Raw genomic sequence first — 18702 nt, forward strand, 5'->3', positions numbered from 1 at the left:
CAGCAAATTTGCCTGTGAAAGTTGAGATTTTTCTTGAACGTCCGGATCTACTTTGAGATTTTTCTTCCTACTAGAAGACTTCGTGGTGGTTCGATAATGTTTTGCTTACTTTTCTGCTACAAGGTTGCTCCTAGAGTAGTGGAATAAGAAGTAAAAGGGAGGAGACAGACATTTTATTTGTTTAAAATTATAGGGAGAAAAGATAAAGAGGAAGGATATATATATATAGAGAGAGAGAGAGAGCATCATTCCCGGAACATTGCTTCGTTTGGTTGCACAAAAGCTCAGCAGCCGTCCGAATTTGGCATGCTATTCCACATTTGGTTGCCAAAATGCACTGGACTCCCATTGATTCTCTTGGATTTCTCTCATGTAATGATTGCTTGTCTCTTTCTTGTCCCCTTATTCCAAAAGCAAAGAATTATGGTTGAACTTTCTAGAGGCTCTCTATCTCTCTCTTCCATCTCTCTCTCCTCTCTTGGTAATGACACCCCCCTACTTTATCTCCTACTCTCCCATTATTTGCCTCGCAATCAAACACCACTACACAATTTTCCAAGGTAATTCTAGGCAAATCAAAATTCTTGTCTCTTCCCTTTGACTTCCTATTCCACTACTCTCCGAGCCGGTCCAAGCAACCAAGCGTAGCATGAAGAAAAATTTCTTGTTTTTAGAAGAATTCGGTTTAAAAGTCATAAGAAGAGGGCAAGAAATCAACCTTAGATATAAAATTATTGCACTAGGGACATCCAAAAGATACAAAAGGGGAGTCCGGTGCCATTTGGCAACCAAACGTGGAATGGCATTCCAAATCAAAGCCAAATTTCGAGGGCTGCCAAGCATTTGTGCAACCAAACACACCCCAAGTGCAAATAAAGTGTAGAAAAATGTCATCTACTTTTATTTCTCTAATGTATCACTGCCCATAAAAATTGTAAATCATACTTCTTTTAACAATGAGCTAGCTAATTTGCAGGTAGGGGTGTCAGTGGATCCATTTCGGATCATATCCACCTATGTCTCAGTAACAATTCATTCAAGTCTCTCATCGGCTGGATCGGATTTAGAGTGTTCTTTGGATCACACTTCCCATGTCTCGGTCACGATGAATTTCAAATCAAACTGTCCATTAGAGTGTCCTTAAAGGTCATAATTACTTTTTACATAGTTAAAATCCTTAAAAGACAGGGAGCACGACTGCACAAGTGTAACTAGTGGCCGCAAAGGTGAGCAACAACTGCGGCAATACAACGAGCTAGGGACTTAGGGTCGATGGTCAGAGAATGAAGCGAAGAGGGTGACTCGAAACTTGAAAGATGATTGAAAAAACTACTGAAAATTCGGAACCGTTAAAAAAATGGATATGACTTATTTTTACTAGAATACCATTGATACAACACATAAAGTTATAAAAAAAAAAAAAATTAAAAGGAATTTTCGTAAAATAGTATAACAAATCGAATTTACGACTGTTCAACGGGTTTTTGTTAGTTGTCTGGATCCGATTGCTAATAATTTCGGATCATATAATAGAGTAATGAATTGTGTCCATGGATCCTATGAATGAGTTTAGATCCTGCCCGTTGAACTTCGAATTTTGTAGTCCATCTGGACCGTGATAAATAAGTCTCAAATATGTGTATTTTTCTCAAAGCATGTGTAAAATGATCGTAAAATATCATTTCCAATGCACCTTAACAAGTGCCCTAATTTTCACATAGCATTCCTCAGAGGAGCAAAAAGATAAAAATGCAGCTTGCCCTACGGGAGTTACCCACCCTTCTTCCCGCCCTAAAGAACCGCTCAGTAGATAGCCCAACGAGTGCATTGAAGGAGGTAATACTATTTGACCCGCCATCTAGCAGCACTTTCCATCTTCATTCTTACTTGTTTTATTCATTTATTGCGAGTCCATGAAACTGCAGTTAAGATTCAAATTAAGCCATTCAAAATAGTTTTAAAATATCTAATCTAAAGAAAAAAATCATTCATTATTTCAGCTGTATCATAGCTCCCTCCATGCTGTTATGGACTTCACCTTGTCTATAATTGAGTTTGGAAACCTCTCTCTTTCTACAGATTTTATATGTTGCGTCGGAGACAGAAAATCCTCCTCCATTGCTTTTTATCCAAGAAAAGTCCCATTTATTGACTTATCCTTGGATAAAAAAAATCAAACGTGGCAGGTTTTCTCTCTCTCCGCCCTTGTTACTACACAGTCGGCCACCATATAATTTCTCCTCTTCCTATATCATCTTGCTATTTAGGAGAATTTATATGATGGGTGGCCGTGAAAACACGTGAAGTCTGAAAAAAGTAGGTACGCCCCACTTTTTTTGATGATCCAAACCGTTCATCTGTTTGGGCACAACTTAAATAGGTTGTGCCCCAAAAATCATTTCCATAGGATGATCCTAACCCTCCGATTTGTAGAAGATTCCATAAATGATTTTTGGAAATCTCCATTTTCAGATCAGTTCAGATTGGAGGGTTAGGATCATCCTATGGAAATGATTTTTGGGGCACAACCTATTTAAGTTGTGCCCAAACAGATGAACGGTTTGGATCATAAAAAAAAGTGGGCCGTACCTACTTTTTTCAGACTTTACGTGTTTTCACAGCCACCCATCATATAAATTCTCGCTATTTAGAACCCCTTGTGTTGGATTTGAATGGCTCCAAAATCACTCCTCTAATCATATGCATTTTGGTGGGCTCTACGAATTCAATGCTACAACATAGTGGACCCACCCTTGATTGATTCAAGCTGTTCATCCCAGCAGCCTCACGTTAGATCTCCCATGGTTCAGAGAAATCATGCCAATTATCCTAATTTTAAGATCAAGCCAATCACGTTGTCTAGACAGAGTGGGTCCCACCCTCGGCTGATCTGAACCGTCTACTTTATAGGCCTTACTTTGGATATCTCATTGCCCTAAAATTATGTAAATCATCCACTCAACGCCAAAAAATACCCATTATCTGATCTTGGCTTGAGTTTTGGGCTATAGGAGATCAATAGTGAGATGAACGGTTTGGATCAGGCGCGCAACTTCGTACTTAGGTCACTTTAAAAATGGGACACGTGTAACTCATTAATTGGCTTTCGTATCCCTTGCTTTTCTCTGATTGGTCCGTTTCTAAAGTTCCACGTCTCAAGGACCAAAGGGAGACTCGTTGAGTTGACCCCGATCCCTTACATTTTTTCAGGAACCCTAATTTGTTCTTTTCAGAAACCCTAGATCTGTTAAGCAAACCCTATAATCCAAGAGAGGAGATCGAGATCTCTTCTCTGATCTCCAGATTGGCGCTTCAATGGCGCGTGGAAGAAGAGGATTTTTGCTATTTATCTTCCTTCTATCTTACGCGATTTCCACATTCGCAGGGTAAAAAAACGAATTACTTTTCAAATTCTTTTTCGAATTTTGATCAATTTGATTTGATTTGATTTGATTTTTTCTGTAGGAAGAGTTATTATGATACCTTACAAGTTCCGAAGGGTGCATCGGATGAGCAGATCAAACGCGCGTATCGGAAACTGGCATTGAAATATCATCCTGATAAAAACCCTGGAAATGAAGAGGCTAATAAGAAATTTGCAGATATCAGTAATGGTAATATTGCTTCTTATTTATCAGAAGGAATTGCTTTGGTTTTAATTTTCCTCTTTTTTATTTGAATTTGCATTTATTTTATTTTTCTCGATTATCAGCTAACTAGGTAATATTGCTTTTTTACTTGGGGTTTTTTCTCGATTATCAGTAACTAGGTAATATTGCATAATTTATTTGCTCTTGGGAAAATGAATTTTCTCATGTTTTGATCAAACCATGTGTAAATTCGTGTTCCCAATGGCAATTAAATGATGCTTAATGCGTTGGCAAAACCCATTTATTTATCAGAAGGACTTGCATTGATTTCAATTTTCCTCTTTATTATTTGAATTTGAATTTGAATTTGAATATGAATTTATCGATTATCAGCTTACGAGGTGCTGTCGGATCATGAGAAGAGGAATATATATGATAGATATGGCGAAGAGGGTCTGAGGCAAAACGCGGCCAGTGGGGGTAGGGGAGGTGGGATGAATATCCAAGATATTTTTCAGAAGTAAGTCAATCTCACTTGTTATCTCTTGATTTTTTTTTCTTGATGATGGTATTATTAGATATGTTGATTACAGAAAGTTAAATGTCTATTAAGCCGAAAATACACAAAGAGGTGACACCATAATTAGAGGCTTCTACCAATTTTTGAGGTGGCATAGAGTTGTTGAAGTTTGCAAAATCTCTCTTTTCTTTTCTTTTACTTTTATCACTATTCTTTTGGGTAAGATAGCTTTTGGAAGCTGTAAGGTGAATGGTGTGATTACTGCATCTTAATCAGCTAAGCACAAGGCTGGTCCTCCAAGGACAGAGTTGATTGACTGCAATGTTTGGATGATCCTTCCAAAGCATTTATACGTTTTTGCTGTACTCTACAGCGTAAACTATTTAGATTTACTGATCCAAACTTATAACCAAAGCACTTTTCTAAAACTAGGCGGTTCTAGTTGGCCATACCCGAACCAAAAACCCAGCCTTGTTACTGATTCTTTTTGCGTAATGTCTTTGTGTTATTTTTCTGTGTTCTCCAAAGTAGGGAAAAGTAACAAACATATAGCTGTGCTGATGGGATTTTAAGAGAAAAATAAAGTGAGTGCGTGTGCGCGCGTGTGTGTGTGGGGTGGGGGGGGGGGGCGGGAGGGGGAGAAGAAAGGGATTATTCCTCTTAAGCAAGGAAGCATGATTCTTCCCTAGGAGTGGGGAACCTCGATTCCTTGGTTCTCGAATCCGAAATGGGAATCTTCTCGAATCCCAAAAAACTGGGATTCCTGGTTCGGATTCGCCGGAAACCCGATTCCCACGTTTGGGAATCACGGTTTATGATTCCCTGGAAATCCGATTCCTATTTTTGGGAACCGTAGTTTAATGTTATGTGAAACGCGATTTCCCGGTGATTCCCTGGCGATGCTCAACTCCCTAGCGATTCCCCGACAATTCCTCGGCGATTTCCCGACAATTCCCCGGTGATTCCCCAGCGACTCCCCGACGACTCTCCGGCGACTTCACGATTCCAACTTCCGACCATCACGGGAGCCTTTGCTTCCCATTTCAATTCTCGCTTTTGATTCCCGCTCTTGCAACCTTGGTCTTAAGTGCATGGTTCGTTGATGAAAGAGAGAAAAAGTAAACAAAGGAAAATGGAGGCAGTAGAAGACAAATTTACAAGTGTAATAGAGGCCGTTTGTTATCAGAAGCTACTGCCTTGTAACACCATCTTCAGCCGAGGGAAACATCAATCCATTTGCTTCATGTGAATGAGGTAGAATGAAATTCTAAAGATGAGCTCAAATATCATGTAGTGATCTAAGAAGTCTGCTATGCCTAAACAAGCATGTAGCAACAAAGAGGTCCATTGTTTCACTATAACGGAGTGGGAAAGGATATTGGGGAACTCAAGATGCTTGTCAATCACACCTTGTCATTTCTTCATTAGAATCTTTGAATTCTATTGGACCCACAAAAAGCAACTCCCAGAATTCTACCACTGTCCCTCATTAATACCTCCACAACTTTTGGTCTTATATTTCAAGAGGTGACTTACACATTTCTACTACGCCTGGAAGACGATCGGTCTTTCTATATACTATCACTCTCCAATTCCTTATCGGAAGAGCCAACATGATATCGAGAAATTCCCTGACAGTATATCCCAACAGATAAATGTAAAATTCAATTTTCTCATTGGCTCATGTTGAAGATGAAACATCATATTTAAAAATCTCAAACGTATGTTCATGGCGTAAAGCATCGAAATTCCATTATTGGAGACCTGAAAATCTGATTAGGATGATATTGTATCGCATGTGACAAACCTTGTGTCAGACGATAGTGTGTTTTCTTATGAATTATGCATGTATGAGACGACACATGCACTTTGTTCTTTGTATTGTCCAAATGAATAACATAGATGTATCAGGCAATACCACTTTGTATAACCCATGATCCAACTGAATGACATAGATATATTGGGCAATACATCTCTATATATTCCATGGTTATGTAACTTCCATGGATCCCACAACATGGCGGGTGGTCTAAGGGAAATTTTGATGTCGAGGTTGCAGATCTTAGGCTATTCATGTAAGTCATTTTATTGTTCTTTATTATTGCTTGAACATGTTAGGAAGGGAAGTATGGAGTGCACATGATGGTAATTGAGCTATTATTGACACTTTCAAGATAGACATTTAGAGATCATGGAACTAATGTGTTATAGAAGCATCCAAACCTATTGTGCTCAGTGCAATGCCAAATTCCATTTATTCTTTTGATTTAGGAAAAAAGACATAATGGGTAAAACTTACATGAACAACAGTCAAGGCAAGAAAGGGGCAATTGCCTATAAAATTGTAAGTGTACATTAGCGAAGAATTGGAGGGGGGGGGGGGGGGGGGGGGGGGGCGCGGGGGGCTGTGACAGTGAATAAAATAATTTGGATATTGTTGTAAGTTTATCATCCGACCCCTTGGAAGCTTGCATGTATTGACGAAGAAATCTGTGATGCTCACTGGAAGGCAACTATGACTGAAGATTCATTGGATTGTCTCTTGCAATTGAAGCACTCTTTTATTCTGTACTTTCTTTGTATCTTGTTCCCTTCATCACTGAACGTTTTTAATTGTCCAATAAAATGAAATGCTCAATCAACGTTATTGACGAGTCACACTATTAATAGAAGGGAACAATTGAAGTCCAAGTAAATACATTCAACTAGCATAAATCCCTTCCCGTAACTCTATGGAACTAGCATTACTATTTGCTCTTTATTTCCCTCCATACCAGTATCTTGTCCCGTATTGATTTGTGGCTACATGTCTGCATATGTTTATTTTGTGCGACGTGTAATTGTTTCTTCACTTTCTTGTGAAATTGCATATATGAAATTATTATGATGTTTTTCCTTCTTTTTTCTATTAGCTGCATGGTCAGCCAAGCTAATAACCACATTAGGTATTATGATATTTTTATTGAAGTTGACCACGCTAGTGTGTCAATATATTGTTTCCTTTATCACTGTCTTCTCTATTGGCTACGATTTTATTTCTATCAATTAATCAGTTGTGGCCTTGGCCATCATCAATACTAATCAGATGATTGTTTCTTGTAGCTTTTTTGGTGGTGGTCCAATGGAAGAGGAAGAGAAGATTGTTAAAGGTGATGATGTAATTGTTGAATTGCATGCAACATTGGAGGATTTGTACATGGGGGGTTCATTGAAGGTATACTTTTGTTGACCTATTTCGCTTTCTTGCTTTAGACCAGTTCACTTTCAGAAATATAGAATCTATCAATTAGCCTACTTTTCCGAAACTAGACTTGACCGGATTGATCTTCAATTTTTTTTATTCAAGGTATCATTTTTTGGTAAATCACGTCAAATATCATTTCAAAAGTTTTTTTTCCTTCAATGAATTAATTATTTTCTACATATGTGTAGTAATGCTTCCTTTATAAGCCTGTTCATTATTGAATATCTTTGCATGCACCAGACATCTCATTTCTGTTATTTATTGTTTCCACCTTTTCTCATCCGGATAAAGAATCATTAATTCATTATTATTGTTGGTAGCCATTATATATATATATATATATATATGAGATAAGTGTTCCTACACGGCCGTGTAGATAAGCTTATCTACTCCTCCCTTAAAAAGTACAGTGGGCCTACTCATTGTGGATGATCCAAAGCATTCATTTGATAGGTCTTATCATAGATAGGGTGTGCCCAAAAAATCAGCACCAAAGGGTCATCCTAGCCCTTCGTTTTGTTGGGCCTTGTAGAAACAGAATGGACGCACTGTGTAAGATGCGTAAGATGCGTCCATTCTGTTTCTACAAGGCCCAACAAAACGAAGGGCTAGGATGACCCTTTGGTGCTGATTTTTTGGGCACACCCTATCTATGATAAGACCTATCAAATGAATGCTTTGGATCATCCACAATATGTGGGCCCACTGTACTTTTAAAAGGGAGGAGTAGATAAGCTTATCTACACGGCCGTGTAGGAACACTTATCTCATATATATATATATATATGGATTGTATTTATCTGGTCCGTCGACCAGAAACGGAGTGGAGCCCACTTTTTTTGGGTGATAGAAACCATCATTTGATGGTCCCTGACATAGATAGGGTGTGCCCAAAAAATCATCTCCATAGGATCATCCTAACCCTTCTATGTCTGGGCCCACCAAATGAATGGTTTGCATCACCCAAACTATATATAAACTTTTATTGTTTGTTTTTTCTTTTAGGTGTTTTTATCGGCTGGGCAACTGTTGTTGCCTCATCCTAAGGAACGTCACAAAAGAACAAGGGAGTACTCTCTGATATTGAATATAGGCTGTGGTATTATCAATCCCCATTAATAAAACCTCTTTAAAAGAAGAAAAATTGATCTCCATATATTTATGTGTGTTCCTTTTCATGCATAAATTTGCTGTGAACAATTATCGAGTCAGCAATAATGTTCAAAATAGGGAGGTGGATACCAGCTAAATGCCAAGATCCCTAGCTATTGGCATTTCTTCTCATAATCAACTTTCACCCTCCCCTCCGCCTTATAAATTGTAGTAAAGAGTCGAATGAGTCATTAAGCGTGCTGCTTGTTGGCAGTGAATTGTGTCTCCCCGTAACAAGCTTGTTTGGTTTTACTTGTGGTTCCTTTCTTTCTTCTTTTATCACTTACTAGAGTAAAGATTCTATTATTGCATGTGGCTATACAATATTGCATTTGACTGACTGATTCCCTTATTCCTTGGGCTGAGTGCTCTCTCTTTTTCCCCAGAAATTGATTTTCCACTAATGGGCTCGTTTCGTTGTAAAATTTCATAACTTTATTAAGAACAGTTGATCTTACATTGAGATGGATGGATATGTAATCTGCATATCTTCTTTTTCTTAGCGACAATGCTTGTGCAATTTCTCAGGTTTGGAGGGAGAAGAACATTTTAAAGCCAGCTCCTGGTAAGAGGCGTTGTAACTGTAGAAATGAAGTCTATCATAAGCAAATTGGCCCGGGAATGTTTCAGCAGATGACTGAGCAGGTACCTGCAAATTTTGTCTTATTATAATTTTATAGAAGTCGTGCTTACAAAGATCTAGTAGTGAATGTTGTATACGAATCTAGGATCTTTATTTCAGTTTTTACCATGTAGTTTTTATGTACTGACAGGTGATATTTTTATTACAAGTCTTTATATTTCTTTTTTTTTTCTGCATTCTTTCATTGCCTTGTTATTAACAGTAAGAAGCCCTGCAGTTTCTTTGCTATAATGTATCTATATTCTTTCCTTTCAGGTCTGTGAGCAATGTCCAAATGTGAAATTTGAACGGGAAGGATATTTCATCACTGTTGATATTGAGAAGGGGATGCAAGATGGACAAGTAAGCTTCATCCTGGTTGATACTTTCGTAGGCTGACATGCTGTCTAAAGAATTTTTTCAGGATGCACTTCTCTTAAATCCTTGGCGCATTATACATATATATGTATATATGTGTGTTTATATACTATGTGTGTGTGCGCGCTGTATCTTTTTGTTGAACGTTTAAGTGTCATTGCTACACTGACCTGTCTACTGATACTGAAATTTTGCGTTTCAGAATGCCACTTGCATTCGTGGTTGTGTTCAATGTTCATGTATGCACCTAATTGTTATGTAGGCACACATGGCAATTGCTTATGTGGATCTATACTGAAACTAGTTTATCAGTATACCCTTGACCCTTAGTTTATGACTTTCTATGTTGGGTCCATTAATGTCTCTAACGGTATGATTTTACAATTTCACCATTGGAGATATTTGTGCCAAGATAGCAAGATGTTTCAAAATAACTTATCATTAAGCAAATTATAAACTTTTTCTCCGTGAGATTCTATTTTCTATATTCTTTATGTTCATTTTATTATTTTAAACTCCACAATTTATTACTTTTGGTTCACTGGGGTACAAGATGGGTGGAATATCATCTTCATTTCATGGATAGCCATAGTTACTATCTGCCTATCTCGATTTCTCTCTTGCTACTTTTTGCTTTTTAAACTTCAAAGTAATCCTATCATCTGCCATTCAAAAAAAAAAAAAAACAACTTCAAAGTAATCCATCACTATTCATTTTACAAGCATTGAGTGATATTATATAAAACCCAACTTTTATAGGATATGCCACTGTTTGGGAGGACAATAGATATGGTTGAAATTGAAGTTTGATCACTTGATTCTCCGTACTGTGGAATATTGATCCTTATATTCTTGACTGATCGGAGAAAAAATATTACTTGTTCACATATCCAAAACATTATTGTGTTACACACACATCTGTCATGAAGAGTATTTCTGGTCATCCATTTTGCTTTACATGTTTATTATTAGTATTACACTTTACATTTCCACTGAGAGTGAATGTGGTTGCTTTTCCCTCTTAATTTACATTATATAATGTGCGTGAGAACAACGGACAAAATACTGGTTATTCGTCCTATAATTTTTGCTACAATCGTCATTGATCTAACATCAGTAGCTGGATTTGGTCTTCTCAAGACATCTCCTTCTCTTTGTCTAGTTTCTTTCAGGAAGCAAGGAAGGTGATAAAGTTCCTACTCTAACCCCTTTTATTATCTCTTATTGTGCCTCCTTTTTCTGATAGTCACTTGATCCTTTTCACAGTATTCATCCACCACTCATGATGTGGGTGTTAGAACTCTCCAATCTGATCAATGACACCAGTAATAACTACCCTTTAAACCCTCTATGATCTGCTAAAATAAGGGGTAGTATTTGATCCGTGCCTTATATTTGTTGGGAGGGTGAAAGCAGCTTCTAGATCTGTGTTGAGTTCTTCTTTTCGCATTTGTCTTGGTAAATCTATTCTGAGAAGCCTTCTCCTTTTTCGGTCACATTCATCTGCCACGGAACTTTTTTATTTCATGTGGTCTTTGCTCCAATCCTGCGACTTTCTGCAATTGCTATCCTCTATTCTACACCTCATTCACTACAATCTCCTAGTCCCTCAGTTATTGTGTTCATGCTACCTTTCTGCTCCAAAATGGGTGTTTGTGTTCTCTGATAAGTAACAAAATTTGTTTAAGAAAGAAAGAAATTATAACTGGAGCCAAGCTTGTCTTTAAACCCTTTATATCATTTGGTGTTCTCTTTGCTGGCATTACTGTAGGGAATCAACCGGAAAGTGGTGTCCATTCCCTTGTAACCGATCCCTATCCATTCATTTATCCAATGTGGAACTATTTGTTTTTGCGTGGAACCCCAACAACCCCCCCACACCCCCACACGGAAGCAACATGGACAATCTCGTCCCTCCACGCGGCAGCAATGTGGGAACCACGAGATACGACACCGGGGTTTCCGAGATCTTCCCCGAGTGACATTTCCCCGCCCTCGGAGGCAAACCGGGGTTACCGCGCCCTGAGCTCTAATACCATGTTGTTGGGAATTTAACCGGGTAGAACTCACCTGTAAAAACTAGCCAGTAGAGTGAGGGTGCCCATTCCCTTATAAGCCCATCCACATCATTTCACTTTACCGATGTGGGATCTTTGCTTTTGCGTGGAACCCCCAACAATGTCCCCCTCCACGCGGAAGCAACGTGGACAATCTCGCCCCTCCACGCAGCAGCAACGTGGGAACTACGAGATCTTCCCCGAGAATTTTTTCATCCTCGGAGGCATACTGGGGTTATCGAGATCTTCCCCAAGGGACTTTTCCGCCCTCGGAGGCACACGTTGGGGTTACCATGTCCCGGCTCTGATACCACTTATTAGGGATCCGGGTAGAACTTGCCCTCAAAAGCTAGCCGTTAGAGGGAGAGGGTGCCCATTCCCTTATAACCCATCCCCATCCATTTCATTTATCCGATGTGGGACTATTTGCTTTTGCCTGGAATCCCAACAATCAACTTCGGAGTTCTGACTACCAGAGTATTAGTCTACTCTTGTTTTGAGCTCCTGTACCATTAGGAGAACATTTATGTAAGTTCCATTTATCTCATCTCCATTGCATTGAAAGGTTGTCATTAACGTTCTTCATTTTAAAATGCTGCTCGATGGTTGGTTTTTATTATGCTTTCCAATGAAGTACAACAACTTGAGAATTTATTCTGCATGATTTTCTTTTCTTCCAGCCCTAGATTTGAAAGTGCAGCTTAAACTTGTGTTTGAAATTTTAGTTGTCTGAACTCTGAAAGAGTCGGAATTTTTTTTTCACATGCAACAAATGCAAAAATGTCTTTGTTTTAATGTGTATTTCTCTTGTAATTTTGACAATCATGCTGGGTTTTTATAGGAGGTGGTCTTTTATGAGGACGGTGAGCCTATAATAGATGGAGAGCCTGGGGATCTGAAGGTTTGTTGTTTTTCTTAGTCTAGAATGCAGACCACTATTCAAATTAACTATGTAGACTGACGCTAATTTAATCTTACGAGCAGTTTAGAATTCAAACGGCATCGCACGAGCAGTTCAGAAGGGAAGGCAATGATTTGCATACAACTGTTACAATATCACTGGTAAGTGGTAACTACTACTCAAGGTTCACTTTGTTCTTTGTTCACTCATTTATTGTTATTATTAGTCTCTTGCTATTATTTATTATGGGTGACAATGGATCAAAATTACATGAATTAAAGTTCACTTTGTTGATCTTTGTTCACTCATTTATTGTAATTATTAGTTTCTTGCTATTATTTATTAGGGTTAGGTGTTTCTGGTCGACCGACCAGATAACTTATCTGGTCTGTCGCCAGAAATAGTGGGGCCTACATTGGTTTGGTGATCCAAACAATTTGGGCCCTGTAGTAGATAGGGTGTTCCTGTAAAATCTTCTCCATAGGATGATCCTGTCCCTCCAGTTTACGGAGTTTTAAAATTGACAGCACAGTATAGATACCTCCACAGATCAGAGGGTTAGAATCATCCTATTGAGAAGATTTTTTGGGCACGCCCTATCCACGCCAGGGCCCAACAACGTTTTAGTAGATCCAAGTCAACAGCTAATAATAAATTAATAATCTAGCTAGTTGATTCAAATAATTATCTAGCCAGCTAATAATAATCTAATTTGCATGACCTGGGATACATAAAATGTCTTTTGCCACTGGAGCCTGAATCAACTGGCTAGATTATTATTAGTTGTTGACTTGGATCTACTAAACCATTGTTCCTTTTTTAGTACTGTGTTTGTGTTGTAATTTATAAAAAAAAAGCAAAAATACTTAAAATGCGTGTTTTTTTGGTGAAATTGCCTACAATAAAGCAACATGCATGCACAATAGAAGTTTTTCTTTTGCAGATGTCTCATTTCATTTTGCTCTTTTTTCCTACTTTGATCTGATTCACTATCTCTTTTAAGTGCAAGCATCTGCGTTAGTAGTGTGTTTCTTCTAATATCTTATTTACAAAATACAAAATGTCTCCATCAGTTCTCTCTGTTGGAAGTCATCTTGGGGACTCCTAAACCATGGTTCCCCTACCAAGAAAGCTCTGTGTCAGTAGCCTAAATGCACCGTTACTTTACTCATTGTTGGTTTCATCCTCTGTTTAAAGCTTGCTGGGTCAACCATTGACTTGCCCTAACCAACCCGCTTTCGGCCTAGCATCTTAATCAAGAACCCATTTGACTCATCCGAAACAATAAAAAACTCCCAGGTTCAATCGGTCATAGTCAAACTAATTTTGCCTTGGGTGAGTTCTTTAGTCAATAGGAGTTTTTGACCATTGGTTTCACCTATTGTAGCATCCAATTATGAATTGCAAAATGAGACATGGCGTGGAAACCTAGAAGGCAAGGCAAAGCATATGCTTTATGTTTTTCTGATTTTTAGCAGGAAATAATTGTAAAAATGAAAATTAAGAAAATTTGTTGGAACAATTATATAACATCAAGTAAATGACAATAAAAAGTTAAAAATTGGAAACAAAATTGTTAGAGATCTCTGAATCGGTTCCCATCAGGTTGAAGAGATGCTGGATATTATTGGTTCCCATCAGGTTCTCTTCCAACATTCTTTCTGTTCTGCCACTTCGGTGGCTGATTCGCTACCATTTAGTGGTTCCAATAGAGATGTTATAATTGTTGGAGATTTTTATCTCATCGATAATGAGCTTTTGTTGTTGTGCTTTGTTAGCTTGCTTGTGAGTTGTTTCCAACTCAGTCGCAGGCATCTTTTTTACTCAGTCTTTTTTTAATAAAATTTTCCCATCATCCAACGGAAAATGATGTCTCACTAATGAGAAATATGATATTTCATGTAAAAAGATTCTATAGCTCATTACCTAATAATACAATAAAGCAACACATGCTATACATTTAGGGGCCGTTTGGACACGCGGATTTTAGAAACCAGGTTTTAGGTTGAAAACAGTGTAAAAGAGAGTTCATGATCAAGCTGCTGCGTGCTGCGTTGACGGCGTTTCTTGGATTTTAAGTAAGAAAATCCGGTTTTAGAAATCTCTCCCGCATCCTGAGATTTCTAAAACCTGGAAACATGGGGTGATCTGCTGCTCTCTTGCTGCTGGAAAGAAGGGCGAGAAATCAAACAACGACGGCTGGTCTCTTTCTACTCTCGTCTCCCATGTACAATTTTGAGGAAATCCAGGTTTCTAAAATCCGTGTATCCAAACGGCCCCTTAATGTATCGAGTGTAAACAGACCCGACAATGAGGCAAAGACACTGAGCTGTGAAATACAGACTGCTGAATGGTCAAGGACATAATTAGACTGAATACTATAGTGGTGGAAATCTCTTTTCGCTTTTACAATAGCCATAAACTTAAACATGAAAGGTGCAGAAAATGCTTTACTTTGTTGCATAGAGGTGTTGGCTTTTATTTTCCTGACTAATTTCATAAAAATCGGGTTCTGTTCAGCTCCAAGCTCTTGTTGGCTTTGAAAAGACCATCAAACATCTTGATGAGCATCTAGTGGACATCAGCTCAAAGGTTTGTACGCCATGCCTTTTCTCGTTCTTTTTCTGTGCTGTCCATATTATTCGAACTCTCCTAAGAGAGCATGGACATCTTGAAATCTACAGGGAATAACTAAACCCAAAGAAGTGAGAAGGTTCAAAGGCGAGGGGATGCCTTTGCATTTTAGCACAAAGAAAGGCGATTTGTACATTGCATTTGAGGTCTTGTTCCCCAGTTCACTAACACAAGATCAGAAGACCAAGCTCAAGGCAGTTTTGTCCTAGGCACAAAAATTTTCTTTCGTGGGTTCTAAGTTGTTCCCAATGTACCATGATGCGATCAGTTCGAAGATGGAGCCATGAGAATTTTCAGGTAGCTATTTTATTGGAAGGCTGTATTTTCTGTAATCCTTCTCACCTTCACACTTCCCATATGTTGGATTTACCTTCCTAACTTTCCCAATGAAATGCATTTTTGTTGTGACACTAAAGAGAAGATATATGGAAAATAGTAATTTTCAATTTGGTGCCATGCTTCTTCACTGTTTTTTTCTGTGTGCTCATTAGTACCATTTTGGGAGTCTTCAGCCCTTCTGAGGCCCCGATTTTCCATAGCTGAATTCCCGTAAGACGGCTCAGTATCATTTCGTTGTTTCAAATTGCACTTAGTTCTAATGGATGAAATTTCATGACTAGCTAATCATGTCTCCCATTCAAACCTTTTGGAAGTCTAAAAACAACTATTTTCCTTTAGCTATCTCTCCACTTGTGATAGCAAAACTTATAGAAATCACTCAGTGGAGATCAAATCTCACAGTTGTAATTCAGAAGTAATTGTCTAGTTTTTTCATTGTAATACTCACAGTAAGCTTTAATAAAGAGTTTCTGTCCTTTTAGCATTTTCTTTTGGTTGATCTATGTAGGTCTCTTCATCTAAATCCCCATTTAGTAAAGGTTGTAGATGGATGCTATAAGAATCACCAATCTTGTAGTGAGAATTCTGTAGGCATTGAAGAATTGAATCTCACTCTTTGTATAAATCTATCAACTCTACTAATCTTGTTCTGTACTAATCCACTGATTCCTAGGACTTCATCTTCTTTAACTGGTTGAAAATTTTAATTTCTCTTTTGGGTTTCAGGGAAATTCATGTGGACAGCTTTTACAATCACATGTGGATGAAGAGTTTCAGATTTCGGAATCGATAAGCCTTGTTTGTCATTCAATATCCAATGGAAGAACAATCAATTCTCTAATCTCCTAATTTAGAATCCTTATGAAATTAATCATCACCATTCGATTCTTTTTTCTCAACAATACCATATATTTTATGGGAGCTTTTATATGCTCAGTGGGTGGACGCACTCGTGCTGGAGGTACGACCCTTGATATATTTGATCCAACAGCGGCTCAGTTTTTAAGAAGCTGCCGTTGGATCAAATATCAAGGGTGGTTGTACCACCGATACGAGAATCCACCCACTTATCGTTTAATTTCTCTGGAGCAGCCCGTTAGATCAAATATCAAGGGTGGAATTTCCATCGTACCAACAGTACGAGCATCCACCCGCTTGTCGTATAATTTCTTTTCCTCTAGAAATGCGGCTACCTCTCTCTCTCTCTCTCTCTCTCTCTCTCTCTCTCTCTCTCTCTCTCTCTGGTGTTAAATCGTAGGCCCCACATAAAAACATGAGGTGTAAACCAATGGCTCCATCCAATAAAAAACATAAGGTGTAAAAAGGTGGGGCCCATCCTATGCATGGCTTTGGGTGGAGATGGTGGGCCCACCACATAATTTCCCTTCATATTTGGATGGGGGTGGTGCCCACTATTTTAGAACAATGCGTAGGATGGGCCTGGAATACTAGTAGGGCACTAAGCTCTTTAGCGATATCATTCTCTTCATAGAAAATTTAAGAATACACTTAAAAGGTATTATCTAAAACAAATCAAACCTCAAGGTCTTGGATCTTTTTTCATGAAATTTTTTAAACATATATGATTTAAACTTGTCAAGATCCTCAACCTCTGAATCCAAGAGTATGTCAAATCACTTTTTTTTAAGGGAAAAATACACTTAGACCCCCGGTGGTTCCTGATACATTCAACTTAACCCCTAATGTTTAAAAAGTTACAAGTAGACCCCCTGTGGTTTCAATTTGTGTAAGGTAGACCCCCTCAGTTGACGGTTCGTCCACAGATTGAAGGGTTAGGATGATCCGATGGAGCTGATTTTTTTGGCACACCCTATCTATGTCAGGGCCCATCAAATGAACTCTTTGGATCATCCAAACAACCTTCAATCTGTGGACGAACCGTCAACTGAGGGGTCTTCCTTACACAAATTGAAGAAAGCATTCGTACCTGGTTCCTTACTCCAGCTGAACTAATGCAAACTTATCGATGTTCTTTCCAGGGAGGGGGTGGGGAAGAAGAATATGGATTACTTGAACCTTTTGATGCATAAGATGGAGAGCTGTGAGCAGGGCCCCAAGAGAGCTCCTCCCCATTGAGACCTTTTACACGGTCGAATGGAGGGGGCCAGGATCTGTGGTTCTGTTATGGAATCCAGCCAACTTAACGAGAACGGGAAAAGCATTGCAAACAAGAGTAGTGACATGTGTTTGATTCATCAATAGGGGACCATCCCATACCTAAGGAAGTTGCTTCTTGGAATGCCATCGGCTAGCTGGCAAGGCTTGGCTTTCGTTTCTTTTAGTCGGGCGAACGCTACCCTGTAGAACCGAATTCCGTTCCTTGATTCGCTCAAGAAGTTGGACTAGCTGCTCCTCCGGCGAACGCTACCCTGTAGAACCGAATTCCGTTCCTTGATTCGCTCAAGAAGTTGGACTAGCTGCTCCTCCGACCCGGAGTGGATTCTAGGGGAAGGGCAGAGCCTCACCTTGCAGTAGGAAGGTGTTCGTTGTTGGGACGGGTTCAAACTGGACTGAAGGGAGGAGGAATTAAAGACTCCGATCTTCCTGGGGATTCATCACTGGCTAGGGCTTTCGAATCAAAGCATGGGCATCTGCTACTAAGAGGGAGCAGTAGATCGTCGATTGAAGAGCCAGGTCAGTAAACTTCTATAGGGACTTCTATTGATTATTGATTCGGCCCTTACTCTATAGGGCGACCCCCTTGTTTTAAAAGTAATAAGGGCGCGCGTTAGCGCAGCCGTTTTCTTGATTTGTCAAGGGTAATACTTCTTTAAAAACTTGCCATTGATCGGATTGAGATAGCGATTCCCATCTTGTGTGATTAAGCTATATGCTCGGTTTGAGTATACTGTGTCCACGATGAACCGGCCTTCCCACTATTAGCTTGAATCTATCATTGGCATGGGTGGCATCGATTCATTCGATTACGTTTTACTCTTCAAAATCCATCTATAATCCATCTATGGATTACCGGAGCTGGTTACACAAAAACCCACTTTTCTTCGATATCCGAGTCGAGCTGGGAAAACTTTGATTATATGATATGCCCTCTTTCTGAGCCAAGAAGGCATGTTTGCACGCTCTCATATAGAGAGGAACCCTCGATAATATACCTTATTTAACGCCTGTAGAAGAAATAGAAATAGAAGTAGAGGATGATGATTTGAATGGAGATTTCTCGTATGGTCCAGTGCCACCCTGTTATGGAAACTTTGACAAGCAGTCTACGGCACCTAAACAACCG

At 38.9% G+C, this 18702-nt stretch overlaps 1 protein-coding gene across 1 annotated transcript; it reads left to right on the forward strand.

Annotated features, from left to right (window-relative positions):
- The first annotated feature begins 3158 nt into the window (after nucleotides 1-3158).
- LOC143852999 (dnaJ protein ERDJ3B-like) lies at nucleotides 3159-15554 on the forward strand. Its single transcript, XM_077362692.1, has 10 exons — nucleotides 3159-3386; nucleotides 3466-3614; nucleotides 3984-4110; nucleotides 7213-7324; nucleotides 9035-9151; nucleotides 9405-9491; nucleotides 12405-12464; nucleotides 12548-12625; nucleotides 14985-15056; nucleotides 15149-15554. Exons 1-10 carry the CDS (start codon nucleotides 3316-3318, stop codon nucleotides 15305-15307), a joined length of 1032 nt encoding a protein of 343 aa, XP_077218807.1. The 5' UTR covers nucleotides 3159-3315; the 3' UTR covers nucleotides 15308-15554.
- The last annotated feature ends 3148 nt before the right edge of the window (nucleotides 15555-18702 follow it).

This window comes from Tasmannia lanceolata, unplaced genomic scaffold (assembly GCF_043159265.1).
Source record: "Tasmannia lanceolata isolate RefF3 unplaced genomic scaffold, GAP_Taslan_0.1 ptg000019l, whole genome shotgun sequence".
NCBI lineage: Eukaryota > Viridiplantae > Streptophyta > Magnoliopsida > Canellales > Winteraceae > Tasmannia > Tasmannia lanceolata.

What these genes read in the sequence shown, in the direction of transcription:
- LOC143852999 (XM_077362692.1), top strand. Translation starts at nt 3,316, where the DNA reads ATGGCGCGTGGAAGAAGAGGATTTTTGCTATTTATCTTCCTTCTATCT. An exon ending in TTCAGCAGATGACTGAGCAG is followed by an intron (nt 9,152 to 9,404) that starts GTACCTGCAAAT and finishes CTTTCCTTTCAG; the next exon opens with GTCTGTGAGCAATGTCCAAA. An exon ending in TAGTGGACATCAGCTCAAAG is followed by an intron (nt 15,057 to 15,148) that starts GTTTGTACGCCA and finishes TGAAATCTACAG; the next exon opens with GGAATAACTAAACCCAAAGA.